The following is a 17,034-nucleotide window of genomic DNA, read 5'->3' on the forward strand; positions in this document are numbered from 1 at the left end:
TTTTTTTTGTTAATAGATCAGTCTGGGCTTTGAGATTCTCTGCTTCTTCTTCCCCTTTCTGAAACTGATATTAGTGTCCTTAAAGTAATATTTATTAGCTAGAAAACACACATCAAAAGCTGTTTAGATACGAATCTTTAGCAGTGCTTCAATAAAAGAAAATAGATGCTATTATCTTGTCAGAGATGGACTGAAATGGTTTCAGGAATATTTTTTCCCCCCACTTAGGGTCTTGAAACACTAGTGCATACCATTCTTTCTTTTACTGTTTACTCAGGGAAAAAATTCCTTGTGCTTTTCTCTCTTTTTCGTTCTTTTACTTCATGTGGCTGAATTCCATACACACAATGATGCAGAGCACTATCTTTTGGATACAGAGCATATTCCAGATTTTTTATCGCTATATTGTTTTGTTTTCTTTCAAGGTGAAGAGATTGACAGCCTCCAAAAAAGTCATGTTTTTAACATGCAGAAGTTAAAGAATTCAGTGTTGAGATTCACTGAGGCTGAGCAAAAAATAAGAGAACTTGCACTTAATATTAAAATGAAAGAGGAACTTATTAAGGAATTAGCAAGAACAGGTAAGTGCCTACTGTAGGAAAAAAACAGAATAAAGAAGTTCAGAAAAAAAAGAGAAGTCACAAAACTTTTGAAGTCCTGTTTTAGTTTTTATGTAATTATCTTATGCAAGAATACTTTTCATAAATTAAAGATTCATAACTTCCATTAATTATTTGCTATGATTGCACTGAAAGCTGTAAATTTTAAGTCTACTCTGCTATGATACACAAATGTATTTGTTATATTTTTTTGTGCTTTGCTGATTTTTGCTTTTATCCACCAATAGTCTAATTTTTCATGTATGCTTAGTGCTAGTGATCTGTTTGTGGACATGTATTTGTCACATGGTGTCTGGGATAGGAGAGAAGATACATCACTGTGCTGCGAATGTAAACATTCCCAGCGCTGCAGTAGAGAAGCAGGAGTCAGAAGTGGATGAGGGAAAAGGTCAGTGTCACTGTTAGCCTACACACTTATACATCTGTCCTGGTATGTATATATCGATATGCCTGCCAGAAACTAGCCTTATTATGACTGTAAGGATCATTTTGCTCAGCCTCTTCAATCACACTCTTCTCCTGTGCATACTTTCTCTTGAGGCTGTCTTTTGGCACTGAGAAGATTGTGTACCCCCCAGAATAGTACTTTGGAAAGATAACACAAACAGGGCAAGGAAGAGGGTAGAAACACAATCCAAAGCTGTTTACTAATTATTAAGATGATAGTTGAGTAAAAAATAAACAGCATATTCTTCTGGGAAAAGCAAAATTTATGAAACACATGGGAGCCATTTTCACAAAGATTACAGTAGGAAGAAGAATTTCATTTTATTTGGCATTAAGGTGGCACTTTATTTGGTGACAAACGGTGACTCATAAAGAACTCAGTTTTAAGACTCCTTCCTTTATTTCAGAGTTATAAAGGAACTGTATGTTCCTTTAAGGTTGGAAAATATCTCAGAAATTATTGGTTTAGCCAGAATGAAGTAAGTAATACAACTACAGAATTAAGTATTATATTTCAACTGATTATCCTGATGTTTTAAAACTATCTCAATATGATGTTTTTAAGGTAAGGATGCTCAGTCTGTAAGCAGGCAATGCTCTTTGAAGATAACTAAAATGGAACAAGAATCTGAGCAGGCCAAACTGGAACTGGCTGAAACACAAAAGCAGCTTCAGGAGCTGGAAAGTAACAAGGAACTGAGAGACATTTCTGAGAAAACAAAGTTACAAAAGGAATTCCGGAAGAAGATGGATGCAGCTAAGTTGAAAGTGCAGGTATGTCTCATCTAACCATTAAGGTTTGCAAATCCCTGTCTCGCTATTGCGTTTGAACCTTAACACTCTGCTTGTAAAACTCTCACCAGTTTTACACACTGGAAGCTGATTGATGTAGATAATGAGAAACTTAATACTATTATACACAGAATGCTATTTATGTTATCCATATATGTGGTTAGATACAGTATTTTCTTGATAGATAAGAAACCAAGAAGGTGGGTAATATGAGATGCTCATACACCATTGTGTGTAGTACCATAAAAGAACCTACACATGGAGAATATCACAAGGTTGTTACCTGCCATAAATAAAATCAATGTTTTATGAAAGTACCGTAAAAATTCCATCTCTAAGCAAATCACTGTGACAGTTTGCAAGACCAGGCCTAATACAGTCATCTTATATGGCACTGACCTTCTACTTTTACGTTTTGCTATACCTAAGTTTTAAGTTCTGTGTAGGGCCAGCTTAGGTATTCTGTGCTTCTTGGTCTTAGAATGGTGGGTTAGACAAACCCCATTAAGAAAGAGGTAGTTGGCTTATTGACTGGAGCTCAGGACCAGCATTCTGGCACCACTATGTTTCTGCACATTTCCCACATCTGTGAGTCCTATTAGATTTTACTACTTTCATAGTATTGCCAGGCATGAACTGTATCTTTACCTTAACTTCTCATGTTGCTTGAAGCTAATTTTGGCTGTGCCAACTTTACCACATAGCTCAAAAACCAGAGAAATAATGAATGATTGCTTGCACAGAGGTTAGTAAGTCTTGCTAACTCAAGAATTTAGTGAAATAAAGAATGAAGTTGTGAGTAATATTTTAGTTTTTCTACTATTAAGCTGAAATTTGTCATGAACATTCAGGCCTTACAGAAGAAGCAGCAAGACACTAAGAATTTGGCTTCATTATCTAACCAAAGTGAGAGACAAGCAACAGAACTTGAGGAGAATGTGGCTCAGATGAAGCGTCAGCAGACCCAGCTACAGAAGAGATTGTGTGAGGAGAGCGAAAAAAAGAAGCAACTAGAAGCAGAGATTCAGCGGGACCAGCAACAAATTAGAGTAGGATTCTTCCTGGTTCTTTGTGACAAAGAATGAGGTGTGCCAGTTTTGACATTGCTTCCCCAAAGTCAATAAACTATACTGCTAGGCTTTCCAGTTTTAAGTAGTTACTTTCTTGACAAATGCACTTAAGAAATTGCTATAACTTTAACAGAAATCTTCAGTTTGCCTTTCTTTTCAGCTTTTTATTATTTATTACATGATATCTGGCTCTAAATTGCAATTTTACATGTAAATTTAGGGTCAGTATTTCAGATTGTATACATGTGTGGACTCTGACATTAAATGCACTTTAAAAACAGACTAAGGCAGGAATAATGGGGCTTTTTTTTTCTTTATAGGAACTTCAGCTAAAGATGGAGCAACAACAGAAGATCCTTCGACTTAAGGATAAGGAGATTGCTGAGTTTAAAAAGAAGAAAAATGACTCAGTGGAAACTTCACAGAAGCTACAGGTAGCTAATCTATTCCAAATCTGTGTAGGCCCTGGAAAAAAAACCCAAACATTCTTTCTTCATCCCTAGCCATCTTTGTGAAGTATTTAGAAGAAGCGTATTCAATCATAGTTTGTACTTTTTTTTTTTTTTTTTGCTATAGCAAAAATTGGGAGTATAGTCTAGCAACTCTTTTTTTGAATAAAGAAAAGGAGAAGCTCTAATGTCTTTTCTTTATGTGATTTGTCAAAGATGCTGATTCAAAGACCTAAGAATTCAACAAGTTTGTTTGTCTGGTAGGTTTGAGGGTGATCCTGATCAGCTCCATCAGAAATGTTCCATGGTTTGTTTAGGTTTTTTTATTTTCTCCTCTGACATATGTGACAGGTCTATAGTTTTGGTAGTTCCTAACAGGGTTAGAAAAATATGTGTCCTGTGCATAATTTCAGATGTGGACACTGGAACATGACAGTATCATAAGTTATCCAAAGCCTTTAAAGGTGAAAAGAAATCTAAGAAGTTAAATAAAGGCAACTTTTTAGCCATACTAGGGATATATTCAATGACAAACTGTGGCTTGAGAATAAATTTATAACTGACTGTGCTAGCAGGATCAGAGCTCTCATTTGCTGTCTTTCTTTCAACATCATAATTGCTTGTCATTATGTTTTTCCACAAATAGCTGGTCTTCGGTAACTATAATGTAGTGAAGATGGGCTAACTTAATTCTTGTGATATCTTTCAAACCTAATTGCTGTGATAATGTAGAAGACATCTATTTATATAACTGTTCTTAGAAAAAGAATACATTTCATAAAAGACGTGATACAAATTTGTTTATATGAGATGTAGCAATGTAGCATTTTTCAGCCTCTTTTTAAGTCAGTTCAATTTCTATATTATTCTGAATCAAGACTGTTGCAGAATTAATGTTAACATTAGAAATGTCAATTTCTTCAGCAGTTCTATCAGTTATTCAGAAAAAGTCAAAACATGATCACTAAATTCTGACTCCAGAAGCCCTGGTTAATGCTTTCTGTATCTCCAATTAAACTTCAGAAATTAGAAGAGCAAAAGAAATGTCTGGATGAAGAAATTGAAAGAATTCTCCAACAGCACCAACAGTTAGCAGAACTAGAAGAAGATTTAAAGAACAGAGAAGCCATTGTAGCCAAAAAAGAAGCATTATTGCAAGAGAAAAGCCACTTGGAAATCAAGAAACTGAGATCTAGCCAGGTGGTATAATAAAACCCATAAAATTCACCACAGTTATAGTGCTAACTGAAAGAATGGTGGGGGGAAGCCAGAAAGATAGCAGAAGAGGCTCAAGCTGTGTGATCTGTGTCTTTGCTATGAAGTTATTCTTTGACTTGAGCAGATCAACATCTAAAGTGTGAATAACACAGCATAATTACTTTTATTCTCTTTCTCTCCCCAAAATTCCAACAACAAAATTCCAACAATAAAACAGACCTGTGTTCTATTATTGCAAAGCATTAAAAAATATGACATCTAAAAATGACTCAGTTCTTTTGCAAACTGGAGAACATAACAGGGAAACATTTTGTATTATTTATTTTTCAGTAGCGAAAGGGAATAGAAATTCAGGTATAATTGTCACTTACAAAGACTAGTCCCTTTAATTTTTAGTATGCAGACAACTGCACATTGAGTGTTTCTGTTTTCTTTCATCTTTTGAGTAAATAGTAAATTTTATGGTACCTGTCTACTCCAAATAAATGGGGTCTCATTACAAGAAGCAGGCAAGTCTTTCATTGCAGAATGTGACAGTCTCACCTACAATTTTCTTACTGGAAGGGGTATTTCAGTTTTATATTTGTGGTTGCTGTGGGTTTTTTTTAGGCTTTAAACAAAGATAGTATGAAATTGTCTACTCGCTTAAGTATGCTGGATCAGGAACTGTGTGATAAAGGTATGCAGCTTCAGGGCAGCACCACTGAAGATAAGACACACATTTTGGAAAAAATTCAAGTTCTCCAGGCAGAAAGAGATCAGCTGTTCAAAAGAAGAAACAGTGTGGATGAGAAACTGAAAGACGGTAAAGTGTTGTCACCTGAAGTAAGTAAGCACTTCTGACATAAATACTGGGTTTAGATAGTGTTGTATAACAAAAGCATTCTAATCAGAACCTAAAATGTTCCCAATTATTAGGAAGCTTGAATCAAGGAGCTGAGGTTGGGTACTTTTGTAAATAGCAACCTTAAAATACTGCTCTGATAGCACCACTTATGTACCAGTGAACAAAGTTTATGGTCAGGGGATCCTAATTCAGCTAGTTCCTTGACAAACTCCAGTGGCCTAAGGATCATATAATGAGAAATAAGGGAACTAGAAGTTCATTGTTTTATCATAGGCAGATGTTTTAATGTTAGGACACAGAACAAGACAATGCACTTGCATAGAATCATAGAATCATAGAATAGTTAGGGTTAGAAAGGACCATCTGGTTCCAACCCCCCTGCCATGGGCAGGGACACCTCACAATAAACCATGTCTGAATCAAGACTGTTGCAGAATTAATGTTAACATTAGAAATGTCTATTTCTTCAGCAGTTCTATCAGTTAGAACCACCCTCACAGTAAAGAACATCCTTATATCAAATCTAAACTTCCCCTGTTTAAGTTTGAACCCATTACCCCTTGTCCTATCACTACAGTCCCTAATACAGAGTCCCTCCCCAGCATCCTTGTAGGCCCCCTTCAGATACTGGAAGGCTGCTATGAGGTCTCCAAGCAGCCTTCTCTTCTCCAGGCTGAACAGCCCCAACTTTCCCCACCTGTCTTCATACAGGAGGTGCTCCAGTCCCCTGATCATCCTCGTGGTCCTCCTCTGGACTTGTTCCAACAGTTCCATGTCTCCTCTGGACTTGTTCCAACAGTTCCATGTCTAAGTGAGGTCTCACGAGAGCAGAGTAGAGGGGCAGGATCACCTCCTTCGACCTGCTGGTCACGCTCCTTTTGATGCAGCCCAGGATAGGGTTGGCTTTCTGGGCTGCGAGCGCACACTGAAGCTGGCTTATGTTCAATTTCTCATCGACCAACACCCCCAAGTCCTTCTCTGCAGGGCTGCTCTGAATCTCTTCTTTGCCCAACCTGTAGCTGTGCCTGAGATTGCTCGCACCCAGGTGTAGGACCTTGCACTTGGCATTGTTAAACTTCATAAGGTTGGCATTGGCCCACCTCAAAGCGTGTCAAAGTCCCTCTGGATGGCATCCCTTCCCTCCAGGGCAGCAATGCCCCTTGATTTTTTTTCATAGGATTTTGTGAAAAAGCAAATTTCACCTGAAAGCCTCTGTATTTTTGAAGCAAAGCTAAGTCCTATTACCCGAGTGGCCCACACTTGAATTGGTCAGTGTAGTTACTCTACAGATATAATAAATTCATATCAAGTATGCAGATTATTTTTAGGTCTTGAGTGGCAGTACGGGCATATGGCTAAAGTGATAATGTCCCAGAAAGAACCCTATTTGCCTTACTCCTCAAAATCTTTTGCAGTGCTTCAGGCCATGCAATTCTGCCACTTCCCTACAAAGGCTATAGTCACCAAACTCCTTACTGACCTGATTCATTCACTAATCCAACACAAAACAAGCACAACCAAAAAAGAATAGCAGAAGTTAAACTGTGGGGAGGATGAGGAAAGGATAAAAAGGGAAACATGACCTTTGTTTTTGTGATCAACCATTCAATTGATTCTTTATCATGGGAGGGTACTATGGCAGCTGTTCCAGATTTCTGCTCTTTTATTTTCCCCATTCCATTCTCTGTACTACTACTAGTTTAGTTTCACTCTTGGGAATGAAATTAAAGATGTCTTATATATAGAAAGAATAGTTCTACCCCCTTTTTTTTGAATAAAAAAAAAAAAGCTCTTATGTGTTTCTCTGTAGGAAGAACATGTCCTTTTCCAGCTGGAAGAAGGAATTGAAGCCCTGGAGGCTGCTATTGATTATAAGAATGAAAGTATTCAGAATCGCCAGCACTTGCTTAAGTCATCTTCTCAGATTCTTTCACAAAGTGAGAATAATGTAATAGGAAAACTAGTTTCCCTGTCTGCTGCTGAGCTCAGAGCTATCATCTTCAAATATTTCAATAAGGTTTGTTTTGGCTAATGACCAATATTTTATCCTATTTTCTGTTACTATTCTAGATAATGAAATTGAAATGGTGTCAAGAAATCAAATTGAATTTAATGAGCTTTTAGTGAAAATCTCTTCAGGTTACATAGATCTGCTATGAATTAAGATATTTTTAATTTTTAGATTAACCTAATAGGATACTTGTGAGTTAACTTTCTATGTTCTGGTTCAGGTCATTACTTTAAAAGGTGCTGCAAATCTAGATTGTTTTTTTTCCTAAGTCCTGTATAAACTACTTTTGCATACACTGCCTGCAGTGTCTACAGCCACATGCTGAAGATTCATACTAACAACTGGAAACAAAAATGAAATGTATTAAGACATGGTTGCCTTTGTGATCTTGGGTAAAACTTATGAGATTTTGTGAACAAGCTGTCTATGGGATGCAAGTTAATCTTTCAGAATGAGGAAAACACTGTTGTTTCAATTTAAATTCTGCACAGAATATTAAAAATCCACTAGTCCATGTGATCAGAATGTACAGAGCTCATTCATGAAGTGTGAACTCACAGCAGTAGGCAAGTCTGTATTCCACAAGCTTATGGCTTGTAAGAAACCATTGCTTTTGTATGCTTTAATTTATTAGGCAGAAGGGTAAAAACCATTATTAAAAAGGCTTAATAAATCAAAATAAGTCTATTTCTTTCTTAGATTGTTGGCCTACGTGAGTCTGAACGAAAATTACAGCTGCAGATTGAAGAACAGAAAATGAAAGTCATAGACCAGGAAAACTTAATACGTGAGTTAGAATCTGCACTTGACCACGTGAAGTTGCAGTGTGACAGGCAGCTGACCCTACAACACAAAGAACATGAAAAAAAACTACAGTTGATACTGCATCATTTCAAAGGTATTTGTTTCCTGGGGGGTATTGCTCAGTAAGTATTATATTCAGTCACTACTGACAAATACTATATTCCAGCTGAAAAGAAAAAAAATGTTCAGAGGTATATTTTGGCTGTCACTAATTTTGATGTTGTGCAGGTTGCTGAGGAACAGGCACATAATGTCTGTATGTATGTAAAACAGAGGATTTTCCTAAAGCAGTATCAGACTTGTGTTTTTATACTGAATTTGGAATATTGGAAATTTTAAAAGATACTGGTCCTGCTGATCTTGAACTTCTAAATATTCCTGTTAAAACTGACAAGTGAGGTTTGCATGGCTTTTTTGGTCCTGTGTTGTACTAGTTAAAATGTACACATTGCAAGCAAAGTGTCATCAAGATCACAGAATCATAGAATAGTTAGCGTTGGAAAGGACCTTAAGATAATCTAGTTCCACCCCCACCCTGCCATGGGCAGGGACACCTCCCACTATATTATGTCACCCAAGACTTTGTCCAGCCTGGCCTTGACCACTGCCAGGGATGGAGCATTTACCACTTCTTGCGCAACCTGTTCCAGTGCCTCACCACCCTCACAGTATGGAACTTCTTTACATCTAACCTAAACTTTCCCTGTTTAAATTTGAACCCATTCCCCCTTGTTCTATCACTACAGTCCCTGATGAAGAGAAGATGCAAGACATATTCTGTCTAGTTGGGCATCTTGATTTTTTGGCACAGAGGTATTTGGTTCTTAAACTAGTTTTACTTGCCCTAGATCAAGATAGTGAAGGTATTTCAGAAACCTTGAAAGCATATGAAGTAAAAGTCCAGCAACTGGAAAAAGACTTATTCTTCTATAAGAAAACAAGCAGAGAACTGAAGAAGAAGTTGAAGGGCCTAACTGGAGAGTCATCCCATCGATTATGGGCAGCCACTAAGTGTAAGTATATTATGTTAAAAAATTTATGCAATTGTCAATAGACCATTTGATGGGTGATGAGCACACAGAAGTATATCAGACAGACATGAAAGTCATATTTGCACTGACCTAACTCCAGGAATATATTACACCCCTCCCCCAGTTTCGAAGGAGAGACAACATTGGTTTATAGCTGTAACAGTGGTTTAATTTCTCCTGTTTTCTGTGGATTCTAACATGATTTCAGGATCTACAACCTCAGACTGCTGTGGTTAAGAAAAAGGAATTTTACTATCTGAAATAGTCTGAATGATGTTGTAACTAACGGCTTTGTCATACGCCATGCTTTCAGATAGGTTGCTACCAGCATATGATTTCATAAAAGTTATTTAATGGAAAATTGAAGAATTCCACACTTGCAGTTACTAACTAACTTTTGTTTCTTATTAAGGCTAAACCAGAGGATTTACACACTTGTAGGGAAAAAAAAAAAGAGCTTCCTAATGTGATTCTGTGTTTTGACATAAAAACCCCTAACAAACAGAAGAAAGAAATGCACACACACACAAAGACCCAAACAAAACACCAACAACTAACTGCTACTATAAGTTTTTAATTGTTTCATGTCCTACTTGCCAGCTAATCAGTTGGAGGTAAAAAGAAGGTTCTATTTCTGTCACTATTTTATTTGTCTCACACCTTGCACTGCCACAATCAATATCTAACACGCTCAATACAGCCTTCTTGGCCCTATGTTTCTTCTTAAGGCTCAGCATGACTGGTTCTTCCTCCTAGCAGACGCTTCTGTTTATTTCCACCTCAGCAGTGTCATGCCTTCCTAACACACAGACACTGATCATATACCTGCTGCTCCCACAGCAAATTAAGGCTCAGCTCTTGCCCTCTGAGCAGGATAATGAGCCAACACCTTCATTACTGTCATGGTTTAAACCCAGCCAGTAACTCTGAACAACATACCTGTTTGTTCACTCACTGTCGTGGTTTAAGCCCAGCCAGCAACCCAGAAAACCACGCAGCCGTTTGCTCACTCCCCGCTCCCTTCCTCCCCGCACTCCAGGAGGGATGGGGAGGAGAATCAAAAGGATGTAACTGCCATGGGTTGAAATAAGAACAGTCCAGTAACTAAGGTGTAACACAAACCACTGCTGCTACCACCAATAATAATAATGATAAGGGAAATAACAAGGGGAGAGAATACAACTGCTCACCACCTGCTGACCGATACCCAGCCCGACCCGAGCAGCGATCTAACCCTACTGGGTAACTGCCCCCAGTTTATATAGTGGGCATGACGTGCTGTGGTATGGAATACCTCTGGCTTCCTCCCAGCTTCCCCTCCTGCCTGGCAGAGCATGAGACTGAGAAAGTCCTTGGTCAGAGTAAACATTACTGAGCAGCAACTAAAAACATGGGTGTTATCAGCGATGTTCCCAGGCTGAAAGTCAAAAACACAGCACTGCACCAACTACTAACAAGGAGAAAAATGACTGCCACTGCTGAACCCAGGACACTCACCCCCACCCCCTTTTTCCTTCCTCTCCAGAAGGGATGTGGAGTAGAATCGAAAGAATGTAAACCCCACAGGTTGAGATAAGAACAGTCCAGTAACTAAGGTATAACACAAAACCACTACTGCTACCACCAATGATAATAATGATAAGGGGAATAACACAAACTATGAACGTGAATATTCTAAAGGTTGATTATAAATTGGTGTCAGAAAGATTACTGTGAGTCTTGTATACAAAGCAGTACGTACATCTGTGTGCAGAAATACCCAACCTAGCAAAATTGTAGCAAGGTGATCCCTCTGAATTTCCAGCTTTTCACATGTGGATGTTTACGAATTTTACAAGAAAACCTCCATGGTAGTTATTTTGCTTTTGAATACATTCTGAGGCATGCTGCAATACAATGCAATTAAAGCACTTCAGAATTTGTTGCTGTGCTTTAAAATCGTAAAAGCCTTGTGTATACATTACAGTCAAATTTGCAGAATGTGTTGTGCATGTTGTGCTAATGTAATTGCTGCCTGTTTTTCAATAAATTAATAATTTCATATTTGACTGTTGTGGTTCACTTGTTTTAAGACTGCCTATCAGGATACATAACAAGTTAGAATAGTGAGGCTTTTATTACCAGTACCTTGTCAGAGGAGAGTTACTAGCTAATACCTCTGATGCCTGTATAGATGACAAACTTTTTAACAGAAATGACAAAATGTCCTTTTTTTACCATGTTCACACTACAAGTTTTTGATGCTGTAAAACTGTATTGACTAATATTTCTTGCTGGTAGGTGCCCAGAAGAGTTATAGGTTCTAACTATTTACCTCCTGATGAATTTGACTTTAGATGACAGTGCTGATGACAAAGCATCTGGCCAAGATGAAGCAGAAGTTGCTTCTGAAGAATTCAAGTCAACACTTAACCCTGAAACCAACAGTCAACCAGGGAAAATAAAAGCAACAGACAGAACAAGTATTTTAAGAGCGCAGCATTTACACAACCTTGGAGAAGATGTTTCAGAATTTGGGTGCAACAAAGAATGCTTGTCAAGCAGTAGTGATGACAAAACAGGAACAGGTGAAGCTCAGCCTTCAAAATCATATCCTCACCTACCTTCTGTCACTCAGAGAAGAGAGACCATAACACAGTTTCAAGGAGTAACTCCAGTAAAGCTATCTCGCCGAGAGCTACGTCATATTCCTCCCTCTGAATTACCTTTGAAACGCTCAAGTCTTGGAGTTGGTGTCAGTTTTATTGCTGCAGATTCCATTGAAATGGACAAAAAGTCCAATGTTTCTGAGTAGATTGCAAAATATTTCATTTTAAACCACTTAACACGGAAATGATTTTTTCTTTCATAATTATACCTAGTTATTACTTATTGTTTAGCTGAGCTGTGAAATAAAGATGGGGATCTTGTTTGATAGGTTTTGGATTGGGCTTGATTGTTTTTACTGTTATGGAAGACATAAGACATAATGTTATGGAAGTTTTGGAAGTATGGAAGTTATTTGGGAGTACGGAAGTATGGAAGTTATGGAAGACATAATGTTAAGTTTAATACTAAGTGTATGTCTTAATTGCTGTGTTTCTAGTGAAAAGTCAATAAACAGAAACAAACAATTTCAGATGTGTACTTATTACCACATCTCCTTATGAAGTGAAGGAATTGCTCAAGGCATTTCTTCTCAAGTTCATACCATGCATTATCATATGCCTTATGCTCCTATATAACTAAAGATTAATTCATCTTCTTTTGAAGTTTACACAAGTGAAAAACCTGTTCTTTATAGATGCAAAATAAGCAATGAAAATGCAGGAAAGTACAACTCAGTCACTGGTAGATGTCAGCTGGTGCTGTGGAGGTGGCTGTAGCTGTCACACTGCGGGTGAAACAGTTACTCAAACACTAGATTCAAATACCATACCCATTTCAAGACATAACTACAGCGTCACCTGATCTAGTTAATAGATAGATAAAGAATCTATATCATAGGTAGATAAATGGATCAGATACATTTATGGAAGAAGCAGAACCACTGGCCATGAGAGGGACCTAATGTAGGCAAAGTGATGAGAGAGGCTGGCCAGGCAGTCACACAGGGAAAAGTAAATGTTTAAACATTTAAACATTTTAAAAATTAGATTTCTGTTCTCATGTATGCACCTCTAATAGACCTAACAAGTTAAATGGTTTTGCTTCTTTCAGACAGTATGCATCTCCTCTTATTTCTGCTACTTAAAAGCAAGAATTCATCTGATAGGCTGTTATTATTGCTCTCTTTCTTTTACTACAGTGATGTTACTCGCTGTCCTTCACTGACATTTAGCTGATGTGCAATATGGGGGTGAAAACAATATGGAACTAATCTGCAGTAATCTACCATGCCATTATTTCATTTATTAACAGCTTTTTCTCCTGCCATGCCCTGCTAGAACTACAAAAAAAGCCACATGTATAATCTGTCATCTAGTTAGTAACTGTGAACATAAACCACCTTTACCAATGATCTGAACTCTCCATTATGATTTTTTCAACACTATGATGGCAGCATATCTAGAACAGACTATTGACCTTTCCATTACTGGCTCTCTTCTTAGCAGTCTACACAAAATGGCAGTTACCCCATGCATGTAGTTTGCAGAAACTCCCTTATTTGTGTAAATACTAATCACACCACATTTGTGGAACAAATCTGGCTTATAGTAACTTAATGGCAGATTTAGTTATCCTGAAACAAAACAAAGTTTCATTCTTAGTAACCTAATCATAGAACCATAGAATCACAGAATAGTTAGGGTTGGAAAGAACCTTAACATCATCTAGTTCCAACCTCCCTGCCATAGGCAGGGACACCTCACAATAAACCATGTCACCCAAGGCTCTGTCCACCACCAGGGATGGAGCATTCACAACTTCCTTGGGCAACCCACTCAGTGCCTCACCACCCTTACAGTAAAGAACTTCTTCTTTATATCCAATCTAAACTTCCCCTGTTAAAGTTTTAAGCCGTTACCCCTTGTTCTAACACTACAGTCCCTAATGAAGAGTTGCTCCCCAGCACCTTTATAGGCCCCTTCAGATACTGGAAGGCTGCTAGGAGGTCTCCAAGCAGCCTTCTCTTCTCCAGGCTGAACAGACCCAACTTCCTCAGCCTGTCTTCATACGGGAGGTGCTCCAGTCCCCTGATCATCCTCATGGCCCTCCTCTGGACTTGTTCCAGCAGTTCCATGTCCTTTTTATGTTGAGGACACCAGAACCGCACACAATACTCCAGGTGAGGTCTCCTGAGAGCAGAGTAGAGGGGCAGGGTCACCTCCTTCGACCTGCTGGTCACGCTCCTTTTGATGCAGCCCAGGATACGGTTGGCTTTCTGGGCTGCAAGCACACACTGAAGCTGGCTTATGTTCATTTTCTCATTGACCAACACCCCCAAGTCCTTCTCCTCAAGGCTGCTCTGAATCTCTTCTTTGCCCAGTCTGTAGATGTGCCTGGGATTGCTCTGACCCAGGTGTAGGACCTTGCACTTCATAAGGTTGGGATCAGTCCACCTTACAAGCGTGTCAAGGTTCCTCTGGATGGCATCCCTTCCCTCCAGCATATCAACTGGACCACACAGCTTGGTGTCATCGGCAAACTTGCTGAGGGCGCACTCAACCCCACTGTCCGTTTCAGCGGCGAAGATGTTAAACAAGACCGGTCCCAACACGGATCCCTGAGGGACACCACTCGTTACCAGTCAATATGCTTGGCTTTCTGGGCTGTGAGTGCACACTGAAGCTGGCTCGTGTTAAGTTTCTCATTGACCAACACCCCCAAGACCTTCTTCACAGGGCTGCTCTGAATCTCTTCTCTGCCCAACCTGTAGCTGTGCCTGAGATTGCTTACACCCAGGTGTAGGACCTTGCACTTGTCACGGTTAAACTTCATAAGGTTGGCATTGACCCACCTCACAAGCATGTCAAGGTCCCTCTGGATGGTATTCCTTCCCTCCAGCTTATCAACCGAACCACACAGCTTGGTGTAATCGGCAAACAGAGGGACACCACTCGTTACTGGTCTCCTACTGGACATTGAGCCATTGATCACAATTCTTTGCATGCGGCCATCCAGCCAGCTCTTTATCCACCGAGTGGTCCATCCATCAAATTGATGTCTCTCCAATTCAGAGACAAGGATGTTGTCTGGGACGGTGTTGAAAGCTTTGCACAAGTCCAGGTAGATGACATCAACTGTTCTACCCCTATCCATCAGTTCTGTAGCCCCACCATAGAAGGCCACCAAATTGGTCAGGCAGGATTTCCCCTTAGTGAAGCCATGCTGGCTGTCACCAAGCACCTTGTTGTTTTTCATGTGCCTTAGCATGCCTTCCAGGAGAATGTGCTCCAAGATTTTGCCAGGCACAGAGGTGAGAATGACTGGGCTGTAGTTCCCTGGGTCATCCATTTTCCCCTTCTTGAAAATGGGGGTTAAATTACCTTTTTTTCCAGTCACCAGGAAATCCACCTGAGTGCCACGATTTTTCAGTCATGGTGAGGTGTAACAGGTATTGAAACCCCAGCTCTGTCTGTGAGTTGAGGGACCTTCTACCCTGGCACAGCCATTTTCAACCTGACTGCTCTCAAGGTTCCAGCTTGAAAGCACTTTTATCACACGGGCAACAGCATGGCAGCTCCGACCATCAGAACCAGCACACACATTAAGCAGCATGCTAATTTTAGGTAGGGCTTCTAGAGAACCTGGAAACATTTTTGTAGGAAAAGCTTTTTTCAGGGCATCACTGCAACAAATGCGCGTTTTACGCATTTCTAGGGTTAGGCAGTTTTTGCTTAACAGCAAACACTAAACGCAAAACAGCAAACTTGTTGCACTGCAGGCAGTAAGCTCGGTAACCGGGGTGGCTCAGGCCGCGCTCTACAACCACACCGCACGCCCACGGCGCACTGGTCGGAAGACACAACGCAAATGATCGACAAGGACGGACACCCGCGGGCCGCTCCGCACCCACCGCAGCGGCCTTAGAAGGGACGCCGCAGGGCCTCGGGGGACGCCAAGGCCCGTCCCCGTTCGCCGGTGCATGACGGGCAGGGCCGGGCCGGGCCGAGCCGAACCGTGCTGGGCGATGCTGGCGGCCTGCTCCCGCACGCTTCGTGAGGCGATCTGCGCGATCCCCCCCACCGTCCCGCGGTCTCCCCGCGGTTATTTTGACCCCGGCGGCAGCCCGTACCGGCCGCGCCCGGAGCGCCGCGGTGACGCAGCGCGCGCCCCTGCGCCCAGCGCCCAGCCAACCAGCGGACGAGGGGCAGCGGCCAACCCTCCGGCCAGCGGCGCGCGGCACGGCTGCGGCGGCGGCTGCGGCCCCGCCCCTCCCGGCCCCGCCCGCCCGCCCGTTATAACGGCCCGCCCGCCGCTTCCTCTTCGCGTTTCTCCGCCGCTCCCTGCCACCGCGACCGGAGTGAGTGTCCCGCTCCCACCTGCCGCCCCTTCCGCGGGGCGGGGGCTCCGCTCCGCGCTGCCCCGCCCCGTCCCGCCCGCGGTGGATAGCGGGCGGCAGTGGGCCTGCAGCGCTGGGAGAGGAGGGTGTCCGCGCGGGGCTGGGGGCTGTTCCTCCCGGCGGCTCCTTCCACAGGGAGCGGCGCCGCTGGCCCGGGAGCGGTTGGGGCGGCAGGTGTCGGTGGCGGGGCGGTTGGCCGGGAGCTGCCGGGGCGGGTTTAACTCGCTCGCTGCTGCTGTCGCTGCGTTGCCCCCGTTTAGTTTGTCTCGTCCGCTGCCTTTCGGCGTCTGCACGGAGCCGCCGCTTGCTCTCCTCAGCCTCCCGTACGCGGCGAACGTGCCGGTCCGCGGGGGGCGGGGTGCCCGGCCGCCGCCTGGCGCGAGGGGCGGGAGCTCCTCAGCAGCGAGTCCGCCGGGCGTTTATCTGGGGCGGCACGAGCAGGGCCCGCTCATCCCCCCGTGCGCTCTGAAGAAGGCGCTTTAATTAAAAACGCGTCAGCTACGAGCAAAACATACTGGTTGTGGTTAGAAGCCAAAATGCTTTTGGGAAGCATGGTATTTACTGATCACCGGCTATTTGGTTATTTAAGGCTGCTCATATGTATTGGTACCTAAGAATGTTAGTACTGTTTATTGCATTAGTTGCATATAGTGAACGGTAGAATGGCTTGGGTTGGAAGGAGTCTTAAAAATCGTATAGTTCCAATCCCCTGCCACGGGCGGGGACACCTCCCAGCAGGCCAGGCTGCTCAAAGCCCCGT

The 17,034-nt window shown here is 41.6% G+C and overlaps 2 protein-coding genes across 6 annotated transcripts in view; both read left to right on the top strand.

The window, feature by feature from the left end:
- The window catches only part of KIF27 (kinesin family member 27), a 28,101-nt gene extending 15,716 nt beyond the window's left edge, over positions 1–12,385 (top strand). For all 3 annotated transcript variants that reach the window (XM_065663330.1, XM_065663329.1, XM_065663331.1), the window contains exons 9-18: positions 426–581; positions 1,633–1,841; positions 2,711–2,908; positions 3,250–3,363; positions 4,402–4,578; positions 5,206–5,421; positions 7,254–7,460; positions 8,154–8,352; positions 9,107–9,271; positions 11,626–12,385. In XM_065663330.1, the coding sequence (XP_065519402.1) occupies positions 426–581; positions 1,633–1,841; positions 2,711–2,908; positions 3,250–3,363; positions 4,402–4,578; positions 5,206–5,421; positions 7,254–7,460; positions 8,154–8,352; positions 9,107–9,271; positions 11,626–12,083 (2,099 nt within the window). In that variant the 3' untranslated portion in view covers positions 12,084–12,385. The remainder of the gene's footprint in view (positions 1–425; positions 582–1,632; positions 1,842–2,710; positions 2,909–3,249; positions 3,364–4,401; positions 4,579–5,205; positions 5,422–7,253; positions 7,461–8,153; positions 8,353–9,106; positions 9,272–11,625) is intronic.
- Positions 12,386–16,134: 3,749 nt separating this feature from the next.
- The window catches only part of GKAP1 (G kinase anchoring protein 1), a 30,532-nt gene continuing 29,632 nt past the window's right edge, over positions 16,135–17,034 (top strand). For 2 of the 3 annotated variants that reach the window (XM_065662693.1, XM_065662691.1), the window contains exon 1: positions 16,135–16,235. The gene's annotated coding sequence lies outside the window, so the exon portion shown is untranslated. The remainder of the gene's footprint in view (positions 16,236–17,034) is intronic. The other variant, XM_065662694.1, reaches the window with a different exon arrangement.

Source organism: Lathamus discolor, chromosome Z, assembly GCF_037157495.1.
Source record: "Lathamus discolor isolate bLatDis1 chromosome Z, bLatDis1.hap1, whole genome shotgun sequence".
Taxonomy (NCBI): Eukaryota; Metazoa; Chordata; class Aves; order Psittaciformes; family Psittacidae; genus Lathamus; species Lathamus discolor.